Source organism: Manis javanica, chromosome 18, assembly GCF_040802235.1.
Source record: "Manis javanica isolate MJ-LG chromosome 18, MJ_LKY, whole genome shotgun sequence".
Lineage (NCBI taxonomy): Eukaryota > Metazoa > Chordata > Mammalia > Pholidota > Manidae > Manis > Manis javanica.
In genome coordinates this window covers 2,909,850-2,932,142 of record NC_133173.1, presented here as the reverse complement: position 1 = coordinate 2,932,142, position 22,293 = coordinate 2,909,850, and the positions used below count along the sequence as shown (strand labels likewise).

General features: G+C 45.5%; 1 protein-coding gene and 1 long non-coding RNA gene across 2 annotated transcripts; one reads left to right on the top strand and one right to left on the bottom strand.

Annotated features, from left to right (window-relative positions):
* The first annotated feature begins 1,650 nt into the window (after positions 1–1,650).
* On the top strand, positions 1,651–19,807 carry WHAMM (WASP homolog associated with actin, golgi membranes and microtubules). Its single transcript, XM_037000563.2, has 10 exons — positions 1,651–2,299; positions 4,206–4,379; positions 6,438–6,588; positions 7,619–7,788; positions 8,389–8,554; positions 10,894–11,081; positions 12,045–12,131; positions 12,335–12,430; positions 16,695–17,052; positions 19,030–19,807. Exons 1-10 carry the CDS (start codon positions 1,694–1,696, stop codon positions 19,335–19,337), a joined length of 2,304 nt encoding a protein of 767 aa, XP_036856458.2. The 5' UTR covers positions 1,651–1,693; the 3' UTR covers positions 19,338–19,807.
* On the bottom strand, positions 4,537–21,378 carry LOC118968732 (uncharacterized). The gene is made up of 4 exons (XR_005056535.2): positions 20,007–21,378; positions 12,179–12,289; positions 10,959–11,148; positions 4,537–4,702 (listed from the first exon to the last, which is right to left on the bottom strand). It is a non-coding gene; the product is annotated as an uncharacterized lncRNA (long non-coding RNA).
* Between the last annotated feature and the right edge of the window lie 915 nt (positions 21,379–22,293).

Genomic DNA, 22,293 nt, shown 5'->3' with positions numbered 1-22,293 from the left:
TTTATATCTTTGATAGTATCTTTTTTATAATAATCATCTATACCTTTTATTGATTTCTAAAAATATCTATTTTTTATTGTAAGATAATATATGGTATGTGACTTAGAAAAAAGCAAATTCTTCGAAAGAACCATGAAGTGGATATAAACCAGTCACGCATTCTGGTAACAATTACTAGGTTTGGTGTGCATTTCTCCGTATCTTTTTTCTGAGAATATACAAACATCCTCCTCTCACACACACAAAACAGAAATCACTTGTACAATTAGAAAGCCTGCTGGCTTCATTCTGAAAAGGCAAATAAATTAGAAAGACTAGTAGAAAGGATACAAAAGTATAAAATACAGGAAAAAGCAGAATTACAAAAGGTAATTACAAAAGGTAGAGTATTACAAAAAAGGCATTAACCAGACTTAAAGAATTATAAGTAAATCATATACGGTTTGAGGAAAACACAAATCACTTCAGCTAAAGGGTTCTCCAAGAGGACTGGGTGACAGTGAGAGAGCAGAGTTCTGAGTCCGGGGCCCCACAGTGTCCCACAAGCATGAAGGGGCGCCCTTCAGACACAGGCAACTTTAGACCTTGAAGCTACATTCCACAGAGGTCGCTGCACGCCTTGGGATCGTCGTCAGCAGGGCGAGGTGCCCTGAACCATCGCTTCAGCCAGCACTTGGGGCAGGTCAGCCGGTGCAAATCTGATTTCAGGCCTTCCCAGCCCGTGGAACCTTCAGGTCTTTCCCTTGCTCCTGAATCAAGCCTCACATGCCGTGTTTGGGTGACAGGCTCCCCCACTCCGCACACCCTGGCAGGTGCTGCCTTCCACACCGTCCGCTTCCTGGGCAGAGGCCGGGCCTTGCTTATTACCTGTTGCGGGAACGCGGCGGGCTCCAGTCCACGCTCCATGCCCACATGCAAATTCGATCTACCTTCTCCGTGAACCGGTCTTCAGGTCCCCATCCTTGCCACCCTTGCCCTCACTGATGTTCAGGACATTTTGTCAAATGAGCGAGAGTGACTTAGTCCCACACTAACCGGGACTTACTGAGCCTGAGTTTCTTCCCTGGGTCTGTTTCCTTATCTCTAAAACGAAGAGTGGGGACATGGATGGTATTGAAACACGATGGTTGGGGGCTACAACGCTTGGAGGGCCGATGGTCTTCTTTGCAGGCCCCACAGCACATGGCGGACGCTCCGCAGAAGCTTGTCCGATGGACGACAAACTTGAGGCTCCTACCCAGGGTTTGGCGCTGAGGCCCTCAGTGAATAACTACTGTATCTCGTTTAATTTGATGTTTGGTCTCCCCAAGTTCTTGAGCGCAGGAACCGCGCACTTGCTGGGGTCCCGGGGTGGGAACGCAAAGCGCTGGTCCCCGGCTAGTGCAGGGCTAAGACAGTAACTCGCTCATTTGACCGGTTTTCTGAACATCAGCGCGTACGCAGGTGGAGGGGGGAGGCTGCAGGGGTGACCCCGGGCTCCGGGCTGGGTGACGACCGGGATTCGCAGGCGGGAGGAAGGCCGACCTCTGACCTTGTCGCTGGCTGTCGTACGCTCCCATTATCCAGCCAATCCCGGAGGCGGCCGGGGCCCGGAGGCCGCAGCCAGCCAATCAGCAGCGCGGGGCGGAGGGGCGCTGACGCGGACCACAGTCCGGGAACTTGTCGCGGTCCCCACGCCCTGCGGCTCGGGGCCATGGAGGACGAGCAGCCCGATAGCCTGGAGGGCTGGGTGCCCGTCCGCGAGGACCTCTTTGCCGAGCCCGAGCGGCACCGGCTGCGCTTCCTGGTGGCCTGGAACGACGCGGAGGGCCAGTTCGCTGTGACTTGTCACGACCGCACGGCGCAGCGGCGGCGGCGCGAGGGGAGCCAGCGGGCAGCCGAGGCCGAGCCCGGGCCCGAGGCCGCCGCGCCGCCTCCCAGCTGGGCCGGCCTGCTCTCGGCCGCCGGGCTCCGCGGCGCGCACCGGCAGCTGGCGGCGCTGTGGCCGCCGCTGGAGCGCTGCTTCCCGCTGCTGCCGCCGGAGCTGGACGCGGGCGGCGGCGGGGCCTGGGGCCTGCGGCTCGGGCTGTGGGAGCTGGTGTGGCCGGTGCGCCGGGGCCCGGGCGAGGCGGCGCTGCAGGAGCTGTGCGCGCAGCTCGAGCGCTACCTGGGCGAGGCGGCCGGCGGCTGCGGCGCCGCGGCCGTGCGGGACACGCTCTTCCCGACCGAGGGCGGCGCCGCCGACTGCGAGAGCCCGCGTGCCTTCCGGGAGCGGGCCCTGCGCGCCAGGCGGGCCGAGGCGGACGCGCGGCTGCGCCAGGTACGTGGGCCCCGGGGGGGGCGGGGCCTCCGGGGGCGGGGCCGGGCGCCCAGGTCCTCTCTGTGCGGGGCGCGGCGGCGGCCAGCTGGGCCCGGCCTGAGCGCTGCCCTGAAAGCGGGGACCCCTGGGGACCCCGCGGGGATCCACGGTTCCCGGCTCGGCGCTGCGGGAGGGGCAGTCGCGGAGGCGAAGTGATTCAGATGAAGGGGCTCCCAGGAGAAGGTGTTTAAAGCGATGACGGCGGTCAGACGGGAAGCCGGCAGGAAGGGCGCTCCGGTCCGCAGTCTGAACGGCAGCGCGAGCGCAGGTTCAGCCCGTCGGGCGATTTGGGACCCGAGCGGCCGACGCACGGCACCGGGGGCGGCACCAGCTCACCGAGGCTTCGGGAGGAAACCCGGCGTCTACGCGGGTGCCCCAGGGGCCGCCACTTAGAGCCTCACCCGACGCCCGGACGCCTCCCCGCCTCTCGCTGTGGCCCTTCTTCCTCTGGAGGAGTTTTCCCTGTGGGAGAAGAATTCAGCCACGTTTCAAAATCTTAATAACATCCTCTCAAGCCGAATATAGAGTGAACTTACGAACTTTTAAAGTTCAAATGGCCTTATGAAGGGAGTTTGTTAGTGGTGTCATCCCAGGCTGTGGCCTCCTGTGGCACCGCCGACACGCCCCCTTCTTCTGTGTAATGGGAAGAAATCACAGGGCCATTCAGGCCAGTCACCTTTAGTCCTTCAGCTTTATCATTTTGTATCTAACTTTTTTTAGACACGCGGTTTCTCACGGAAGTGGTTTTCCCGTAAACATGTATGTTACCGTTGTGAAAGTTAGGAGACACACAAATTGAAGTTCATCCCGGGGTATTTAGAACTAGTGTAGTTCAGCGTTGAGGTCGCTGTTCACACTGTGGAGTTCACCTGTTACCTGAACTTAACGGAATGGGGAGGTGGGCTTACCTACAAAATATACCACATCCACAGACGTGTATATAAATCTTAATATCTCAGAATGGGAAAGAAGTCATTCTATAAGTAGACCAACTGCTAATATTGCTGGTATATATAAAATGAAGCTGAATCTTAGAATTCTTCTGAAGAGTCTAAGAAATGAGGCTAAGAAGTAGCCAGTTGTCCTTTTACAAAAGTTTATACTTTTGTGTGTGTTTTCCTAAGGGAAACGTACTTTAAAAAAAAAATTCTGTTATCACTTGGATAAAACCACAGCTGAACACAGATCACTTTATCCTTAAGCAGAGGGATGGAAATAGAAGATTTTAAGACTGTATTGATTGAAAAAGAAGTTCTATACAATTATTTCTCTTGTCCTACAGGTAATTTCTTACCAAATGAGTTTATCTGGATTATAAATGCTCAGCTTATTTTTTATTTTTTAAATTTATTTTAAAATTGAGGTACATACAATAAAATGCACAAATCTTAGTGTACAGCTCCATGCATTTTGACATGTGTACACACTCAGGTAACTGTTTTCTCCCTTGCATAAGCGGAGGTGCTCTGCGGAGACCAGAGCCACCACAGTGGTGACTCTGTATATGAGTCTGCTCTGCTGGGGGCTTGGTGGCAGTATTAATTTAGGGAATTAAGGGAGTCAACATGCTGGAGAAGCACTTGGAGGTGTCTCTCTAAGGTCCTCATGAACTTTTAAAAAAGGAATACAGCCTCCCAAAACCTTTATGATCAGCAAAATGATGAAAAAATACTCACCATCCATGATTTAACCATTCTTGTTTTATTGGGCATTTTGGTTCACTGACAACAGCGTTTTCATATTTAGTCAGTATTTTAAGTTGACATATTAAAGTTTAGAACATTAAGGTTTCTTTTGTTTAGTTGTGTTTGTTCAGTAAGGTCTTTTACTGTCCATACTTGAGTTTTATTGACATTTTGTCTTCTAGATTCTTCTAGGGCACGAAAAAGCCAACACCATGGTAGCATTAATGAAAGTATATCAAGAGGAGGATGATGCATACCAGGAATTAGTTACTGCGGCAACCATGTTCTTCCAGTATTTACTGCAGCCATTTAGGAACATGCGGGAAGTCGCTACTTCATTTAAGCTTGATGTCTTGGTATGTTTTCTTCATATTTTTATTTTATCAGATTCACTTTTTTTCACCTGTTTTTTTCTTTAGTTACATTTAAGATTCAGTCTGCTTGCACTCTGGTTTCACTTTTATGTTTAGATGATATCGTAGATATACTAAATTTATTTTTAAAACTCTAAAAATAAAAAATAATAAAATAAAGGCATTTTACATTGGCCATCGTCTCAATCCATTAAGATTTCTGCACATTTTCAAGGTGAAACATTTTCTTTGCCGATGTCTTGTTTTTTGATGTGATGTGTGTTTACTATAGCTTATTTTCAGCCTTGAAGAACATGTGCAGATTTCTGACAAATAGGAGGAAAATTTAATTAGCAAGGCCCTGGATTGTAATTCAGTAATTTAAACTTTAGTAAGTGCTCATCGCCCTTATTTCACAGAGCCATGGAACAATCGAGTGACACTAGTTAGACCCGGCATTATCAACCCAGCGTTATAAACAACACTGGAGCCCGGAGGGGTTAATAGCTTTCCTCAGGTCTCACCGAGCTGGGATTAGAAGACGTCAGAGAGAGCACTCTTGACCTCTGCCCCCTGCACTGGGCCAGCCTTCTGCATGCACTTGTGACCCCTGCCAGGCTACTGTGGTGTAAAAATGGTGTGTTTAGGTAAAACTCAGCTGTTCTAACCCAAGGAAGAAGTTGTTCTTTTCATTTTTTTAAGAGCCTATTATTCAGATAATCTTTACTTCTGTGTTTTTTCCTTCTTTAAATAATAGCCTTATTGAGGTGTATTTCACGGACCATACAATGCACCTGTTTTAGGTGTACAATTCAGTGGTATTTAGTATATTCAGAGTTGTGCAGCCATCACCACTATCTAATTCCAGAACATTTCATCACCCCAGAAAGAAACCCTATACCCAGTAGCAGTCAGTCCCTATTCTCCCCAAACCTAGGTAAAACCAATGTACTCTCTGCCTCTGTGCGTTTCCTTATTCCGGGTGTTTCATGTTGTGTGAAACCATGCAGTATGTGGTCCTTTGTGTCTGGCTTCTTTCATGTAGTATAGTCTTTTCAAGGCCCATCCATGTTGTAGCATGCATCAGAACTTCCTGTTTTCTTATTGCCAGATAATATTCACTATATGGATATAGCATATTATACTTATCCATTGAGGAGTTGATAGACATTTGGGTTATTTCCACTTTGGGCTATTATAATGCTGCTTGTACACTTCTGTGTGCAAGTTTCTATGTGGACATATGTTTTCATTTCTCTTGGATATATACCTACGAGCAGAATTGGTGGGTCATATGGTAACTCTATGTTTAACCTTTTTAAAGAACTGCCAGACTGTTTTCCAATGCAAACACACCATTTCACATTCCCACCAGCAGTAAATGAGGGTTCTAATTTGTCCACATGACTGTCCACACTTGTTATTGTCTATCTTTTGATTATAGCCATCCTAGTGGATGTGAATGTTATCCTGTGGTTTTGATTTACATTTCCCTGATGGCTAACCTGTACATGTTTCTTATATTACTAGCTCTGTAGAGGATTGGGATGCTGGCTGACCTAGTATGTGTCATAATCATGGATATAAAGGTTTTACTGTCTTTCAGGTCATTGTATTACTTGTGCCCTTCAGAAAAGAATCATGGTATTGAAAAGCTTCCTGCCATGTCCCTAAAAGAAACTACAGCAATGGCTAACGCTTGAATGCCATGTACCAGGCCCTAACCCGAGTGCTTAACAACACAAATCTCATTTAAACAATTGTTTATTATTATTAATAGAGAAACATAACCTCATTCCTCTCTAGAAAAAGTTATTCTAGTAATGCAAACTGAAAATAGGTTTTCACTGTATTTATTTATGCCCCAGAGTATCCTTTTGCTTTCTAAGTCGCACCAAGCTTTTTCATACTCAACAGGAAACTGCTGAATGAATGAAATTTAACTAAGTAGAAGTAATAAAAGCAGATGGAATAGTCCATGTGACCAATTTCCTTTCAATTTCCTAATGGCTTCACATTACTATTTTCTCTTACTAATACAGTTTTCCCTTCTTTCCATAGAAGTCCCTGGAGGAGGAGGATTTGGGTCCTAAAAGGATAGTTGCCTTGCAGAAGGAAGCCAAAGAATGGACCAGACGGGCTGAAGAAGCTGTAGTCTCTATTCAAGATATTACAGTGAATTATTTCAAAGAAACAGTTAAAGCACTAGCAGGTAATAATTTTAAATTCTGTACTAAGATACATGTAATTTTCTCTTTATTCGGAAACATTTGAGTGCCTCTTGAATAGCAGGCACTCTGTTTTCTAGGAGCTATGGATTCAATATAAGGATACGTCTGGGGAGGGGAGAGAAATCTTAATCTGTATTCATTCAAACACTTGGAAAATGGCAGTGGGAACAGAATAAGAGAAACACGGGGCCCTGAGAGCCTATGGCAGGGAAACTGGGCCCAGTCAGTGTGGCCAGTGATGGCCTCAGAAGTGGCACTCACCCCGCCAGCTGAAGGGAAAATGGATGTGCAGCGAGCACAAAAGTGAGGGAAGACTGTTCCGGACAGAAGGACTAGCGTGTCCAAAGGCCCTCTGGCGGGAGGGAGCTTGAAGGGTGAGCGACCTGGAGAAGGCCTGGGCTGTGCAGCACAGACGTGCAGAGAATGTGGCAGGAAAGACAGGCTAAGGCAGGGGTGAGACCTGGGGCCTCGTGGGAAGGGCAAAGGGCTTTTGTCTCGTCTTCGTCATGGCTGATAAAACCCCAAGTAGACAACTTCGTGTCTGTCAGTTAATTGGTTGAATAGCAGTGCATTCATAAAGTGGAACACCACGTAGCTGTCAAGCATGATTCTCCATGACATATTGAGTGAAATAAGATACAAAGAACAATGATGATCCTGTAGATTTTTCTTTTTTTTTTGTCAAACTGTCTACATAAGCCTGTCTGTCTAGCTAGATATAAAAACAGTCTGGAAGTATATACACCAAAATGTAAGAAGCAAGCGCCTCAAGTAGGTGAGAGTTATGATATATTCTTTATTTAAAGTGAAGTATCTAAATAAAATCTTATACCAATGACTATGTATTATTTTGGGGACAATAAAAAGTCAATAAAATAAAACAACTTTTCTTCTAAGAAGGATATTTTGCAGATAATATGGGAGGCAGTAAACAAAGACTTAGCTCAACATAACTTTGCCCTTCCTAATGAGTTGCAGTTCTGTTCTGTTTTATTAATTATAACCCAACAGGAATGCGGAAACAAATGGAACAGGATGAGAAGAGATTTGGCCAGGCTGCCTGGGCCACTGCAACTCCCAGGTTAGACAAACTCAAGCTGATGTTAGCTCGAGAGACTCTACAACTCATGAGAGCCAAAGAATTGTGTTTAAATCACAAAAGAGCTGAAATTCAGGGAAAGGTAAGATAAAGATATATGGAACTTTGTTTTAAAAATACGTAACTTTCTTTCCAGGCATTCTTCAAAAACTTCATTTTTTCACTTATTTCAGTACCATCTTCTAGAAGATGGGAATTTAGAGGCCTCAGAAGGTTGGCCATAAGCTTCCCTTTGGTTAAGATGTTTCTGAAATATATTGTCGAATTCACTTGAGAATGACGCTGAGCTCAGTACTGGAGTAGGTGATGTACTTTAGAATCGATCAGGCGATTCTTAGCACACCGTAGAATAATGAAAAGGTCCTTCATCCTAGGATCATGACTTAAATTTCTTTCTGTAATATTATGACTTCAAAGCAGAAAATACTGTAAATACCTTACTGAACATTCACTTTTCTCAAATCATGAATGTTTTTCATGTTTCAAGGATGAGATAAAGTATTATAGCAAATGCTGAATAAGGCATTTTTTGTTTCATTAAATGAAAAGTGTTTCCTCTCTGTTTTCTTTTTTATATTTGGTACTGACCAAGGAATAGAAAATGGCTCAAATGCTTTTAAAGCCTGCTTGTAATGTACTAATTATTTTAACTTGGTCTTATTTTTTTTTTCATGAAAACAAGATGGAAGATCTTCCAGAACAAGAACAAATTGTAGATGTTGTAGATGAATTAGAAATGCAGTATTACAAAGTTCAACTAGAACTGTATGAGGTTAAGTTTGAGATATTAAAATATGAAGAAATCCTGCTTGTTACACAGTTAGACTCTATTAAAAGACTTATAAAAGGTAAGATTTATATTTAAGTATATATATTAAAATGTTTAAATTATTCCTGCAAGGAAATATAGACCATAATAACAATTACTTCCTGTAAACTGTCTAAATTACCTACTGAAATTTCCTAAATAAAGTTTCTCTTAAGTATTTTTTGTTATTCAAAAAATATTCATTGTTAAACACAGGAAAACTATTATTACCCCAGTTCCATCATCTAGAGATACTTAGTGATAATAATTTGCTATAGAGCTTTGTAGCCTATTTTATATAGTGATATAAATATTTTTTAAGCCAAAATTGTATATCCATTTTTTAAAAAACTGTATTACTCTTTTTCATTTAATACACAAAACTGTCTCTCCATTTCAGTAAGTATAAAAACATCAAAAATTTTAATGGCTGCATAGTATTCTATTGTATGGATATACTGTGGTTTCCAGTTTTTCAGTAGTGTTAATAGCTTTGTAGTGAAGAACCTTCCTATACTCATGTCTTTCTGTGTAAGGCAGATTATTTCCTTGGAATAAATTTCTAAAGATGGAATCACTGGGTCAAGGACACACATCTATTAAAATAATAGTACAATGATCATTTGATATACATTTTTTTCCTTACCTCTATCATTTTATAATTTTTGCATTTCATACTACATAATGGCCCTCTGGATAGGTTATACAGAATGACACTCTCATCAGGTTATGAAAATAGCTGTTTCCCCATACTTACATGATTCTTTTAAATTTTTTTTACTTGATAGAAGAAAATGGTGCCTTTCCATTTTCATTTCTTAAATTATACATGAAAGTGAGCACAATTTTGTATGTTTCCTGATAATTCGTATTTCTTTTATTAATTGCCTGTTCTTCGTCTTTGCCCATTTTTCTTTGGAATATTCCCTTCCCATATAAAGGATGTTGCTCTGTTATTTGTAATATATTGCAAGTAATTTTTTCCTGTTACTGGTTTTTTTCTTGCCTTGTAGAAATATTTAATGTTCATGAAGTCACATCTATCAATCTCTCTGCTTTTGTTGTTATACTTGGCAAAGTCCTCATCCCCAAATTATATCAATATTTTACTTATGTTTTCTTTTAGTATTTTTATGATTAAAAAAACCACATTTAACTCTTTAACCCAGGGTTGTTAGAAGTCCCAATTACTGATTTTGAAACATTTTCCCATACTGCTGTGACTTAGTACCTGCCTCATATCCCGAATTATTATATTTATCTTGATCTATTTATGAATTGTTATTTTCTTTCATTGATTTGGGAGTGGCTTCTGGGCCCTGTATCACTATTATTGTACCTTGGAGAGGTACATTTTAGTATCTGGTAGAGTGGTACCTCCCCCATTACTTTCCCACGAGTTTTCTGACTTCTCACTCCTTTATTCTTCCAGATGAGCTTTAGAATCATTTTGGCAAATTCAAAACAAAAAAGGAAAAAACTCATTGGAATTTTTATTGGGATTGCGCTTAAAATTAGAGATTAATTTGGGGAAGATTGTTGTCATCTTTGCAATTTTGAATCTTCCCATCCAAGAACATGGTATGTCTCTCCATTTACTTAAGTCTTTTTTCCCCTAAAGTTCCTCCAAGCTTAATAACTTCCTTCATATGGATCCTGAATATTTGATTTAATCCTTCACATTAAATTCAGGCTGTAAGGATTTTACATACGTAGGAAAAAGCTATTTTGAAAAAGTTAATCTGGAAGGATGCATGTCAAGTTGTTCATGTTTTCCTCTGGGAATGGGATTCTAGAGGTTTGGGGAAGGAAGAAAATTTCACTTTCTATTTTATGTACTTTTGTAGGGCTTAAATTTGTACAGTTAGCATGTATATTTTTTAGAAAAATATCAACATTTAATCAAGATTAAATTTCATTAAGTCACCTAAATGATATACTGCTGGTAGAATCTAAGTTGCATTTCTGGAAAGCAATTTCACAATATTTATCAAGAGCCTTAAATATTCATCTGCTAAGGAAGTAATAAAAAATATACACAAAGATTTATATTCAGAGATGTTCATGAAATTGGTAATAATGGAACACTGGAACAACCTAACAGTAGAGAATGCTTAAATTAGAGAATACTGTGTTGCCATTAAAATTATATTTCCATTACATGAAAAATGTTCTCTTTGAACTGTTTACTAATTGATATGTATAGCATGTGTGTGTGTTTACACACACATAGATACACATTCATATATAAATGTCAGTAATGATTCTCCTTGGGTGGTGGGATTACAAGTGAGCTTTACTTTCTTTACATTTAAAAAAAGCATGCATTATTTTTTTATACTAAAACATGTTTTTAAAAGATCATTACTATGCTTCTAGATAAACAGGATGAAGTTGTCTATTATGATCCATGTGAAAGTCCAGAGGAACTTAAAGTCACTGACCGTGCAGTGGGGCTGCAGGATGATGAGAATCTGGGGGTGAAAGAACTCAGCCGGCAGTGCCGCCACTTGGAGTCTAAGCGGGGCAGGATCTGCGCCAGAAGAGCCTTTCTCAGGAACAGAGAGGTAGTTCTTTCAGCCCAGGCGGCGGCCTAGGGTGACGGGCTTTTCTTCCCCTTTTCAGGAATTTCTTCTTTTATGAGAGATAAAGAGGTATTGAAATGAGGCTTCTACCAACACAGTGATTAATTTTTGTGTTTATATAGATACCAGTGACAATGTAAATATATTTAATTGTATTAAATTGTAAAATATATTTAATCTTAAAAAGATTCTTTGGTTTTTTTGGGCTCTAAGCATTTACCCTAAACTCTAGATTTTTATTAATCCATTCAACAACTGTATGTTGCATGCCTCTTATATACACAGATATTTCTTAAATCAGATAGGTAGAAACTTCTAATAACAGCTACAGAAATTTCTAAAATTTATTTTATTGTGAATTGCTGATTATAAAATATCAGTTAGATAACATTCACATCATTTCAGTCCTTAGATTTGGTGAGTGATTTTTTTTCTTAATTTTTAAAAGCTCCATGATTATATGAAAAGGTAACATACTAAGAATGGTTAAGCATAGTTGAAATATAGTTTTTAATATACTTTTTCAGGTATTTGTAGTTTGGATGTGCTTATGTAGGTATGTCTGGAAATATTATTTGTAATATGGGGAAATGTGTTTAAAACAACTGCATTGAAACAGATTCTTAGGACACATCCCATGTAAGAGTAGGCGACTTGCCTCTATGTCCTCTCATTTCTGCTTGGTTGGAGGGTTTGCTTTTTCATCTCTCAAAGCACTGAATCACAGCTTCTCATGAACCATTGATTCCTGTAAGCAGCCAATCAGCCCATCCACCCATACACATACATGACTAAGGGGACACAGCAGCACTGAGCCACACCAGAAACTCCTATTAATGAATGCCTTACACGACAGTCCACATGCAGAGCTTTTTTCTTAACCTTTTATGCTATAGCCCATGGCAATATTAAACACCATGTAGGTGACTTGTATTATTCCACCAGGATCAATGCAAAGAACATCATCGGCTTCGATTGCAACAGGCTGAAGAAAGTATAAGGCATTTTCATCAGCATCATAGAATTCAGATGGTGAGTGGTTGAAGAAAAATATTTTGTATTTATAAAATGTGACATACCAGCTTAAATTTGTGGGAACTGGAGCTCCTCTGCTGTGGGCCTGCAGCTGTCAGCCCCCATCCTGGGCAGGTGGGGAGGATGTCAGGCTGTGGACCCCTTCTTCCTCATGACTTTTATTTTGATAGATGTATAAATACATGTTTATTTAAATATAGAAAAGAGACAAGATAAAAGAAGAGGAGCAAAAGAAAAAAGAATGGGTAAACCAAGAACACCAAAAAACACTGCAACGATTGAAAGCATTTAAAGAGGTAAGTTCAAGAAATAATCACCTCACCTACATTTTCTGGGAGAAATAAATGAAGATCACCCATCCTTGGAGAATAGTATAATGTATTATGGACAGTTAATGTGACACACAAAATGTTCCCCAAATGCCATTATTTTTAGCATACAGATAAAACCCCAAAGTGTTCGAATATCAAGATGTTTCTGGCGTCGGTAGGGTCCCTGCCATCCCCTGCTGACCCAGCAGCTGACTCTGCCCACTGTGGGGCCGACCAGCCAGGCTGACCAGACACAGTCAGACTGCTCTCAGCTCTGGCTGGCTTACTCAGCATCTGTAATAAATGATTCTTTAAAATGGAAAGAAGCGTTGTGATGTAGTATAGTTAAGTGCTCTATTATAAGTGAATAGGGTAAAAATAGATATTTAAAAATAACATTAATCTCGTTGAATATAAAACATAAACCTGTCTTCATTACACACTCCCTCCCACACTTCTTCACAAAGACCCAAGTTCACTGTTGTCCCCAAAAGAGAAAACACCCCAGTCCCAGGCAAAAGTCCGCAATAATCTGAAGGTGGGCCGCGTGAGACCAGCCAGGAAGCCCGAGTGAATGAATCATGACGCGCTAACTTCATCTTGTCTTCTGATTCGCTTACTACCCTTGCTGTGATTGGGTGCCCACTGTATGCCAGCACTGTGCTAGAGGCTTACATTCACTCTCATTTAATTCTTATCACAACCTTGAAAGGTATCACCGTTTTACACCTCAACAGCCGAGTGGTTCAAGTTTATCCAGGCAGACCTCGGAGCTAGTGTGGGTTGAGTTCCAGATCATTGCAGTCGAGTGACTCACAGTAAAGCAAGTCAAATGTTTTGGCTTTCCAGTTATATTAAAATGTTTATATTAACATAACCTAATCCAGTTTATATTAACATAAAAAAGTTAACGATGCTGTAATCTATTAAGTGTGCAATAGCATTATGACTACAAAACATGTACACACCTTAATTAAAAAATAGTTTATTGCTAAAAATTGCTGACCATCACCTGAGCTTTCAGTGGGCTGTAATCTTTTTGCTGGTGAGGGTCTTCCCTGGTGGTAATGGCTGCTGACCGATCAGTGGCTGCTGAAGGCTGGGGTGCTGTGGTAGTTTCTTAAATAGGAACGATGAGGTTTGCCATGGCGACGGACTCTTCCTTTCACAAACAAATTGCTCTGTGGCATGCGATGCTGTTTGATAAATGTATAAAATGATGACATTGTGCCCACAGAACTTTTTTAAATTGGTAGCCCTCAAACCCTGCTGCTGCTTTATCAATTAAGTTTCTATGATATTCTAAGTTGTTCATTGTCATTTTGCCAGTCTTCACAGCGTCCTCACCAGGAGCAGGTTCCAGCTCCAGAAGCCCCTTTCTTTGCTCCTCCAGAAGGAGCAGCTCCTCACCTGCTCGTTTATCATGAGATGCAGCCGTTCAGTCCCATTCTCAGGCCCCACCTCTGGTTCTAGTTCTCTTGCTATTTCTGCCACGTCTGCAGTGACATTGTCCACTGAAGTCTTGAATCTTTAATTTGTAAAAAATGCACTATCTGCTAAGTGCCATAAAGTGAAGTATGCTTGGATGGAGCCAGGCGTCCTTGACTCCAGAGCCACCGCAGGGATTCTCCAGCCTGGGCAGCTTCTCCAGTGATACTCATGCCCGGACTGCAGCTGCCGAGGCTGACTTGCTTGTCCTGCTTGTGGTCCAGGCGTGAGTCCGGGTGTGAGGATCCACTCGGAGGGAGCCGCGTGAATAGCAGATGAGTGTAGGTACCTGTCGGTCAGCCCTCACCGGAGGGTGTTGGTTAGGAGAAGGGCGTCGGGGTGGAGGAAGGGATTCGAGGGAGGCAAGTCCGGCCACTGAGCCCCCCTGAACCAGCAGCTCAGTGACTGACTCCTCAAATATGGCGATGGGAGGGGTAGACCGATAAGCCGGGGCAGGCTGCCTAAGCCATCAACAGACCGGAGCAGTGCGCTAAACAAGCCTAACACATGGACCTCCAGGTCGGTCTGAGCAGCAGGGTTTTGGTCTGTGGAGGCGTCCACTGCAGAGGCTGTAGGAAAAGGGGCACGGGTAGATGCCGGAGAACCCAGAGAATCTGGTTTCCTTCAGTGGTGAAGCTGCCCGACAGCTTGTGAGTCTGTGGAATGTGTGAACAGAAGCCTCCACAGAATGAGGCAATTCTGCGTTTACCAAGAAGTGCCTCCCCTGAAGGGGACAAAGCCAATTTGAGCACATTTGAAAGGAGTAAGTAGGAGAGAGAGAAGGCTGGAAATGGAATCATGGGATACATGATACTTGGTGAGCCCAGACAAGTTGTTTTTAAATACCTGAAGGGCTGTCAGCATTGCCCTGGGTGAGCCCCAGGGGAGACAGACTGCCCAGCAATCCGAGGCAGAACTCAACAGGCCAGAGCCACAGCGGCATGCTGCTGCCAGGATGCCAAGGAGGGGACCCTTGGGTGGTTGGGGGTCCCCACATCGGGGCGGGTGGATGGCCCCTGCAGGTGGCCCGGAGTTCCTGGGATTCTCACTGTACCGGCGTATGCTCTGCTGAAGGCTACAGGATGGCAGCGGAGGCCCGGGGCATGCTGTCACGGCTTTGCCGTTCTGAAAAGACGTAGGAGAGTGGGAGACAGAAATATTTCAAGTTTATCATGAATCACACTTTTGGTGTGTGTGTGTGTTTACATTAGAAGTGTCATACTGTATATATCCTTTGCCAGTTTTTTCTCACTTTTGCTTTTGGGATGTATGTAGATGTAGTTCACTTTAATGGCTACATACTATTAACATTTTATGTGTTTTATTGGCTAATGGGTGCCCCCCAAAATTGTTCTTTGTAAGGTTAGATTTTTCTTTATCAAACTTGAGACCAGAACTTTTAAAATCCACATTACTTTAAACCTAAAAATTAGAGAAAAAGAACATCAATAATTCTTGTTATAACTGTCTCTTTGAAGTCAGCTCTGCTGATATTTTTCATAGATCTATGTCTTACCTGATTATAAATTTAACACTGCATCTTTTCACAGACTTTGTACTGTTTATTTTTCATTGCTGCCTAATATTTTAAATAAATCCAACTAATTTTTTTTCAACTAACTTCCTATTCTTGATACTCAAGTTCCGATTTTTTGTACTATAAACATTTTTATATATATATATACACGTGTGTGTGTGTGTGTGTGTGTGTGTGTTTATTGGTATCATTAATATACAATTACATGAGCAACATTGTGGTTACTAGATTCCCCCCATTATCGAGTCCCCCCCACATGCCCTGTCACAGTCACCGTCCATCAGTGTGGTGAGGTCCTGTAGAGTCACCACTTGTCTTCTCTGGCTACACTGCCCTCCCCGTGCCCCTCCGCAACATTCTGTGTGCTGATCATAATGCCCCTTATTCCCCTTCTCCCTTCCCACCCACCCTCCCCAGTCCCCTTCCCTTTGGTAACTGTTAGTCCATCCTTGGGGTCTGTGATTCTGCTGCTGTTTTGTTCCTTCAGTTTTTGCTTTGTTCTTATGCTCCACAGATGAGTGAAATCATTTGGTATTTATGCCTTTGACCACCTGGCTTATTTCACTGAGCATAATACCCTGTAGCTCCATCCATGTTGCAAATGGTAGGATTTGTTTTCTTATGGCTGAGTAGTATTCCATTCCGTATATGTACCACATCTTCTGTATCCATTCATCTACTGATGGACACTGAGGTTACTTCCATTTCTTGGCTATTGTAAATAGTGCTGCGATAAACATAGGGGTGCATGTGTCTTTTTGAAACTGGGAAACTGCATTCTTAGGGTAAATTCCTAGGAGTGGAATTCCTGGGTCAAACGGTATTTATATTTTTAGTTTTTTGAGGCACCTCCACAGTGGTTAAACTAGTTTACATTCCCAGACTCTTAAATACTATAGCAATCTGATACCCTTTGTCTACTGTTCGGGGTCTTTTGTGGTTCCTTATGAATTTTAGAACTATTTGCTCTAGTTTGTTGAAGAAAATCATTTATTTATATTTTCATCTCCTTATTACAGAGAAGGCGTTATATCAAAGGACATAAATGCTTATTCTTTAGTGTAGATTTAGTAGCCGGGTGGCCGTCCAAATCCAGGAGCCGCTTGGTGAATTGGAACAGTCTATGCACAGAAGCCCTTCCGTGTTCGTTGATTTATAGGAAGTTTCAGCATTTTGATGGTTCACATTTGCGGGGAGTTTCTCAGGATGGTTCTTCATTTTCAGGGATGTCCAGGGCCGCCTGCACCGACGGCACCTCGCGCGGGGCCCGCGGCCCGGAGCCTGCCGGGCGGACGCTCCCGGGAGACTGGCGGGCGGGCCGCGCCTCCGCCCTCCGGGAGAGCCGAGTGTCGGGACGGCCCCGGGAACACCCCCGCCCCGCTCCGTGTTCCGGCCGGTGACCCAGCGCACCGCGCGACCCCGGACGAGCCCCCGCCGCCGCCGCCGCCACCCCCGCCGCCCCCTCTCCCTGCCCGGCCCCTGTCTCAGGCCGCGAGGCCGCAGAGCTCGCCGCTCAGGACGCCGGGGAGCGGGGCCCCGGCAGGCCCGCCGGAGCGGGAGGCCGACGGCCCAGGAGGCCCAGGTAAGCGGTTGCCTTGAGTGTCGCTCTTTTATTTCAGTTAGCGTTGCCCAAACCCGAGTCTGATGAACGTTCACTCGTCTTGAAGAAACCGCCTCTGCACGTTTGATGGTCCCATGACTTGGGGTCTGAGGCCTTCAGAGAATCAACCTGTTTCCGGTTTTTAGGACTTTTCAGTGCATGTTTGATATTCTGCCACTTGAGTACTTTTCAGTGCTGCTTTGATTTAAGCTTCCTGTTGAATCTCTGAGTCCTGTACAGAATTAAATAGTTGCAGAATATTGGCTGGGAATTGTAGACGGACATTAATCAGGCCCCTCCTCACGGGTAGACTGAGGCACCTTACCGTGGGAGGTCTTCCCGAAATGAAGTGCCAGAAAGAGAAACCGCGCCACATTCTACCTTTGCAAGTGTAGTGCAGTGAATACATGAACGTGTCTCTGTTTAATGGAGGCTATAGTTCTGACTCATAGTTCTGATCATGGTTTAGACACTGACTGGTGAGGAGATTGGCTTAAATCTGCGCAGACTCAGATGAGGCTAGTGCCCCGGAGTGTATGTGTGTGTGTGTGTCGGAGAAATCCTAGCAGAGCGCTGTGTGCACGTGTCTGCAAGACTGCTTGAGCTCCTCCACCTAGAGCCTGCAGGGGACCGGCCGGGGCTGTGGGTTCAGTAACGCAAACGGCGGTTCCGGTTAACTGGGCACTGGTTCTTCTGAGTTCAAGCGTTCGCTCTACCTAGAACCAGGTGCAGGTGAAAGACCCATAAGGTCAGGTGGAGACCCAATGGCCCATTTCTAGGGCCTTTGCAACACTGTAAATGGAGAGAGCCCACATGCCTGTCCTAGGACAGCTGGGATGCAGGGGTCTCTGTGGGGGTGCTCGATTCCCAGCCTAGGGCTAACACACACGGTGTTGGGCATCCCAGTTCAGCTCGCAGACACAGCCTCCTTTCGCAGCAAAGAATGAGAAAGTGTGAATTAGCACTAAAAAATGCCCTTGATTGTGAGACTTTGTCTTACTACTCCTAGAAGGGATTTGTAATAACAAGTTACAGATTTAAGTCCTAAGTGAAATGGTACTTTGTTAGCCATAACATGGCCTTTCAATCCTGAAGTAGAAATGACTGTTCAGCTTGAAGCCTCCCCTGGAAAGCCTCTAAATTAGGGGCTCCAGTAGGTGAAAGATTTTACCTCCTCAGGGTCACAAGGTGCCAGAGTGAAAAATAGCTTCTCCTCACTATAGGCCTACAAGGCCTGAAACTCTGGTCTAGTTTGTGTTTTGCAGCATTTCACCACTCAAAACTAGGACATGCGAGTTGCCTCAGGTAATGTAGGTGGCGTGAGACGCGGCCCAGGCGGAGAGGTGTGTGGGTGCCACCCCCTCTGGGTTCACTGAGCTACTGATCAGCTATGAGCAGGTCTTTAAGCCTTCTCGTGTCGGGAAACCTAGCCCTTCATTAACCGTCTCCGAACGAGCCGGCCCTGGTGAGCACCCAAGGCCGAGTCAGAGAAGTGCAGCTGGGGACTGTTGGGACTGTTTTTTTAAAGAGGGACATGGAGGAGATGCGGCTTCAGAGGTACCTAAGTTGTGCTCTTTGGGTCAGATTATTTATACCCCAGGCATTCATAACTCTCTTCAGGACCACAAAAGATGGCAACTGTGTCTTGAAATAGCCATTCTAACAAAAGGTATGCCCGGCTGTACCTGTGAGTTGCTATTGATCTGAAGTAGTGGGACATACGGGTCAAGATGAAATATTAGCGATTAAACTACCCTGGATTCAAGCAGGGAGTAATGGGCGACCTTTCTGGCAGATAAGCAAAGCATTTGTTTAATGGAATGATGATTATTTGTTTAGCTCGTGGTGTTAACTGGTGAATGACCTAACACCTTTAACTAGCACAAAAATGCCCCGGCATCTGGAGGAGGAAAGAGTATGATTTCTGTGATAGTCCTTGTTTTGTTTACTCAATTTCAGGGTCTATGGACGAAGTGTTGGCCTCCCTGAGGTGCGGCAGGACCCTCCTCCAGAAAGGGGAAGGGCCCCCTTGGCCCTCTGTCCACGCCTCGGCCAACGAGAACATTCTGGCTGCCATAAGGCAGGGGGTCAGACTGAAGAAGGTTCACCCTGACCCTGACCGCGGCCTGAGCCCCGGCAGTAAGCCCCCCAGCGACCTGGAGAGAAGCATCAGGGCAGCGCTCCAGAGAATCAAGCGAGTGTCCACTGACTCGGAGGAGGAGGAGGGGGACAGCGATGGGCAGAGCCCCTGCGAGTGGGACTGCTAAGCTGTCCCCCAGGATGGAGGACACAGGCCCAAAGCCTGTGCTTGAAGAACAGGGCGGGCCAGCCGGAGATGAGCAGGGCTTTGTGTGCCCTTGCGGCTTTTACCTGACTTCGGGGAAGGGAGTGGTGATATGGTGACTTCCACACGCCAGACCGCAGCTGGGACCTGAGGACCCACAGTGAGCACTGCCGACCCGGGGAACAATATCTCTTTTTCACTATGAACAATCTAGAATCGGCCCCTTACTCTGACAGCAGTTTAGACGGCTATGGTGATGGCTCTGTCAGACTGTGGGACCTGCCCTCCTGAGAGTGTCAAGCAGTGGCTTCCTCAGCCTTGAATGTGAACATTATTTTAGCAGTAACCAGAATGAGTTGCTTGTAATCAGGAATTATTGTAAATATTTTAAATGAAATATATTTTATGTATTGAGCACTATCTAAACTCCTAATAAAGAACTATTTATACTGATTCAGTGTCTCTCTAGAGGAAACGAAACGTAATATCTTAACCCAGCTGTCCCTGCCTGCGTGGGTTTAGTTTTTAATAAGATTTCAGCTGAACATTTGTTTAAGCAAATATTGGCCTGAAAGCTCATGCTGGACTCTTTCTATTCCTTGCTCTGCATTAAAATTAGGAAAGGGGAGGGGGCACAAGCGAAGGAGCCTACCCGTTTCCCACGTTGTCCAAGCGCGCGCCCTCCTCACGGCCCTCGGTCCTGCGTGGCAGTCCTGGCTTCCCACAGAGCAGGACGATCGACCCGCCTTGGCTGCCAAAGAGAAGTTTCTGGATGTCAAAAGCCTCTTACTTCCGGTTGCTTCCTAACTATCCTGTGCCAGCCAAGGGGCCTCAGCTGGGCCCTTCCCTAGTCCGTGGAACCTGGACCTCCCTGCCCGGCTGGAGATCCTTCAGCACAGCCACTGACCGGCGTTCAGACCCGCCCCAGCTCTGGTGCCCCGGCCCTGTGCTGGCCTGCCCCCGCTGCTCCCCGAGGCCCTGGGGGTGCTGCAAAGAGGGATGCTCCCTCCTGACTACTCGCCAGGCTCCAGTTCCAAATCCCAGGGGCCGGTCAAGTGGCTGGGCCCTAGGCCTCCTTCCCCAGCACAGACAGGCCAAGCTTAGCACCACCCTAGTTCTCTGGCAAGAATTTGATATTTTAAAAAATGGCAAAATCAGAGCTTTGTTGGATTTTCTAATGCTTATTTTGCAGTTGGGTATCGTTTTAAATTATTTCGGTTATTGTAATTTCAGTATTTTGAGATACCAGTGAACTTATTCAGGCTCTGATAACTTTCCGAATTTGCTTTTGAAGAGCTGCCAAAGATGAGAAGACATCAAAGAAAGGCCCCCTTTCAAAAGACAGTTCTCCCAACTGCCTTGTGCACATCAAAACCTCTCTGGAACCTTCTCTCCCTCATTTTCCCCGTTCCCCACTTCTACGCAAGTCTTGATTAAGTCCAGACTCTGGCCTCTGGGAATTCAGGGCCAGGGAGAGCGCCAAGGATCACCTCCCACCCTCCTGCTTCCAGTCTGTCCGAGCCACCCGCAGGTGCTGCCCCCCTGAAGACAGGCCTTCCCTGATCCCCAGCCCGCCCGGGCGAGGGCCAGCCCCTAGGCATGGCGCACCAAGGCCTCAGAGGCCCTGCCCCTGGGCAGCCCCTTCCACTGCTGTGTAGTTTACTCAGCGACACCGTTCTGTTTGCTGCTGGCCCCGAGCGGCCCTGTCCTCTGGAGCCTAAGTACCTGGATGCCCTCAGCCCTCTCCTCGCCCAGCAAAGGTGCGCCCACCCTTGTCTCAACCCCAGAGCGTCGTCCTCTCCCAAGTCTTCCCTGACCCCTCTCCCTCCTGCAGGGCCTCTGCACCTTGTCCTGGACACAGTCACGCTGCCTCCCTGAGCCCCTGCTCTGGCTATACGGGCAGCCCACCATGGCCCTGTCTGATATCCGGAGACAGGCCTGCTGGCCAAGCCGGTCCTAGGACAGCCAGCCCGCGACTGGACGCATCCTATGGCTAGTACTGGGGCAAAAGACGAGAGCTGGGCCAGTCAGACCTACCTCTCGTTCGTGCATCCAGTGCCCCCCCAGATTTGAGCCGGGGACTGAGCAGGAGCTGGAATCAAGAGGTTCTGGTTAACGACCACCCGCCCTGTAAAACCATGCAGCTGAGGGAGTTCATACAGTCAAGGTTCTCAATTCTTATACACACTCCTGTGAAATATAAGCTCACATGAGAAGTACTGGTTTTCAACGGCTACTATAACAAACTACTACAAACTTAGAGGCTTAAAACCACACCAACTTATCTCACCATTCTTTAGGTCCAAAGTCTGACATGGGTCTCACTGGGTTAATATCAAGGTGCAGGTAGGGCTGTTCCTTCTGGACGCTCAAGAGGAGGGGCTGTTTCATCGCCTTTTCCATCTCTGCAAGCCGCCCAGGTTCGCTGGCTCGTGGCCCCTTCTCTCACCTTCAGAGTCGTGGTATCGCATCTCCGCAGCTCTTGCTCATCATGATGTTGGCTTCTGACTGCAGCCAGCAAAGGTTCTCTGCTTTTAAGAACTCAGGTGATTAGATGCCACCCAGATCACCCAGGATAAGCTGTCCATCGAGGTCCATCTCCTTACTCACATCTGCAAGGCCCCTCTTGCCATGTAAGGTAACATTCACAGGAGCCACGGGTCAGGAATTGACATCTTTGAGGGGCATCACCTTGCCTAGCACAAGGAGCTCCTAGAACGCACGCTGCCAGGCCAGGCTGCACTGGCATGATTTGGGGATTTTCCCGGGTGGCTGGAAACCGCCCATAGCTCTGAAGCAGCGGGTCTGCAGCCCCTCCTTAGAAAAACACACACAAAAGACGGGAGATGAGAGGCTGTAATGAAGAAGAGGGGGTGGCTCCTGCCAAAGAACCCTGGAGCCTGATGTTGTACAAGACCTTCAGGGCGGCTGGGCTCCCC

Bases quoted from the DNA above. Each gene is read 5' to 3' on its own strand.
- WHAMM (XM_037000563.2), top strand. From the start codon at position 1,694: ATGGAGGACGAGCAGCCCGATAGCCTGGAGGGCTGGGTGCCCGTCCGC. The intron at 7,789-8,388 runs GTAAGATAAAGA...CATGAAAACAAG, and splicing joins GAGCTGAAATTCAGGGAAAG to ATGGAAGATCTTCCAGAACA. The intron at 12,132-12,334 runs GTGAGTGGTTGA...ATTTAAATATAG, and splicing joins AGCATCATAGAATTCAGATG to AAAAGAGACAAGATAAAAGA.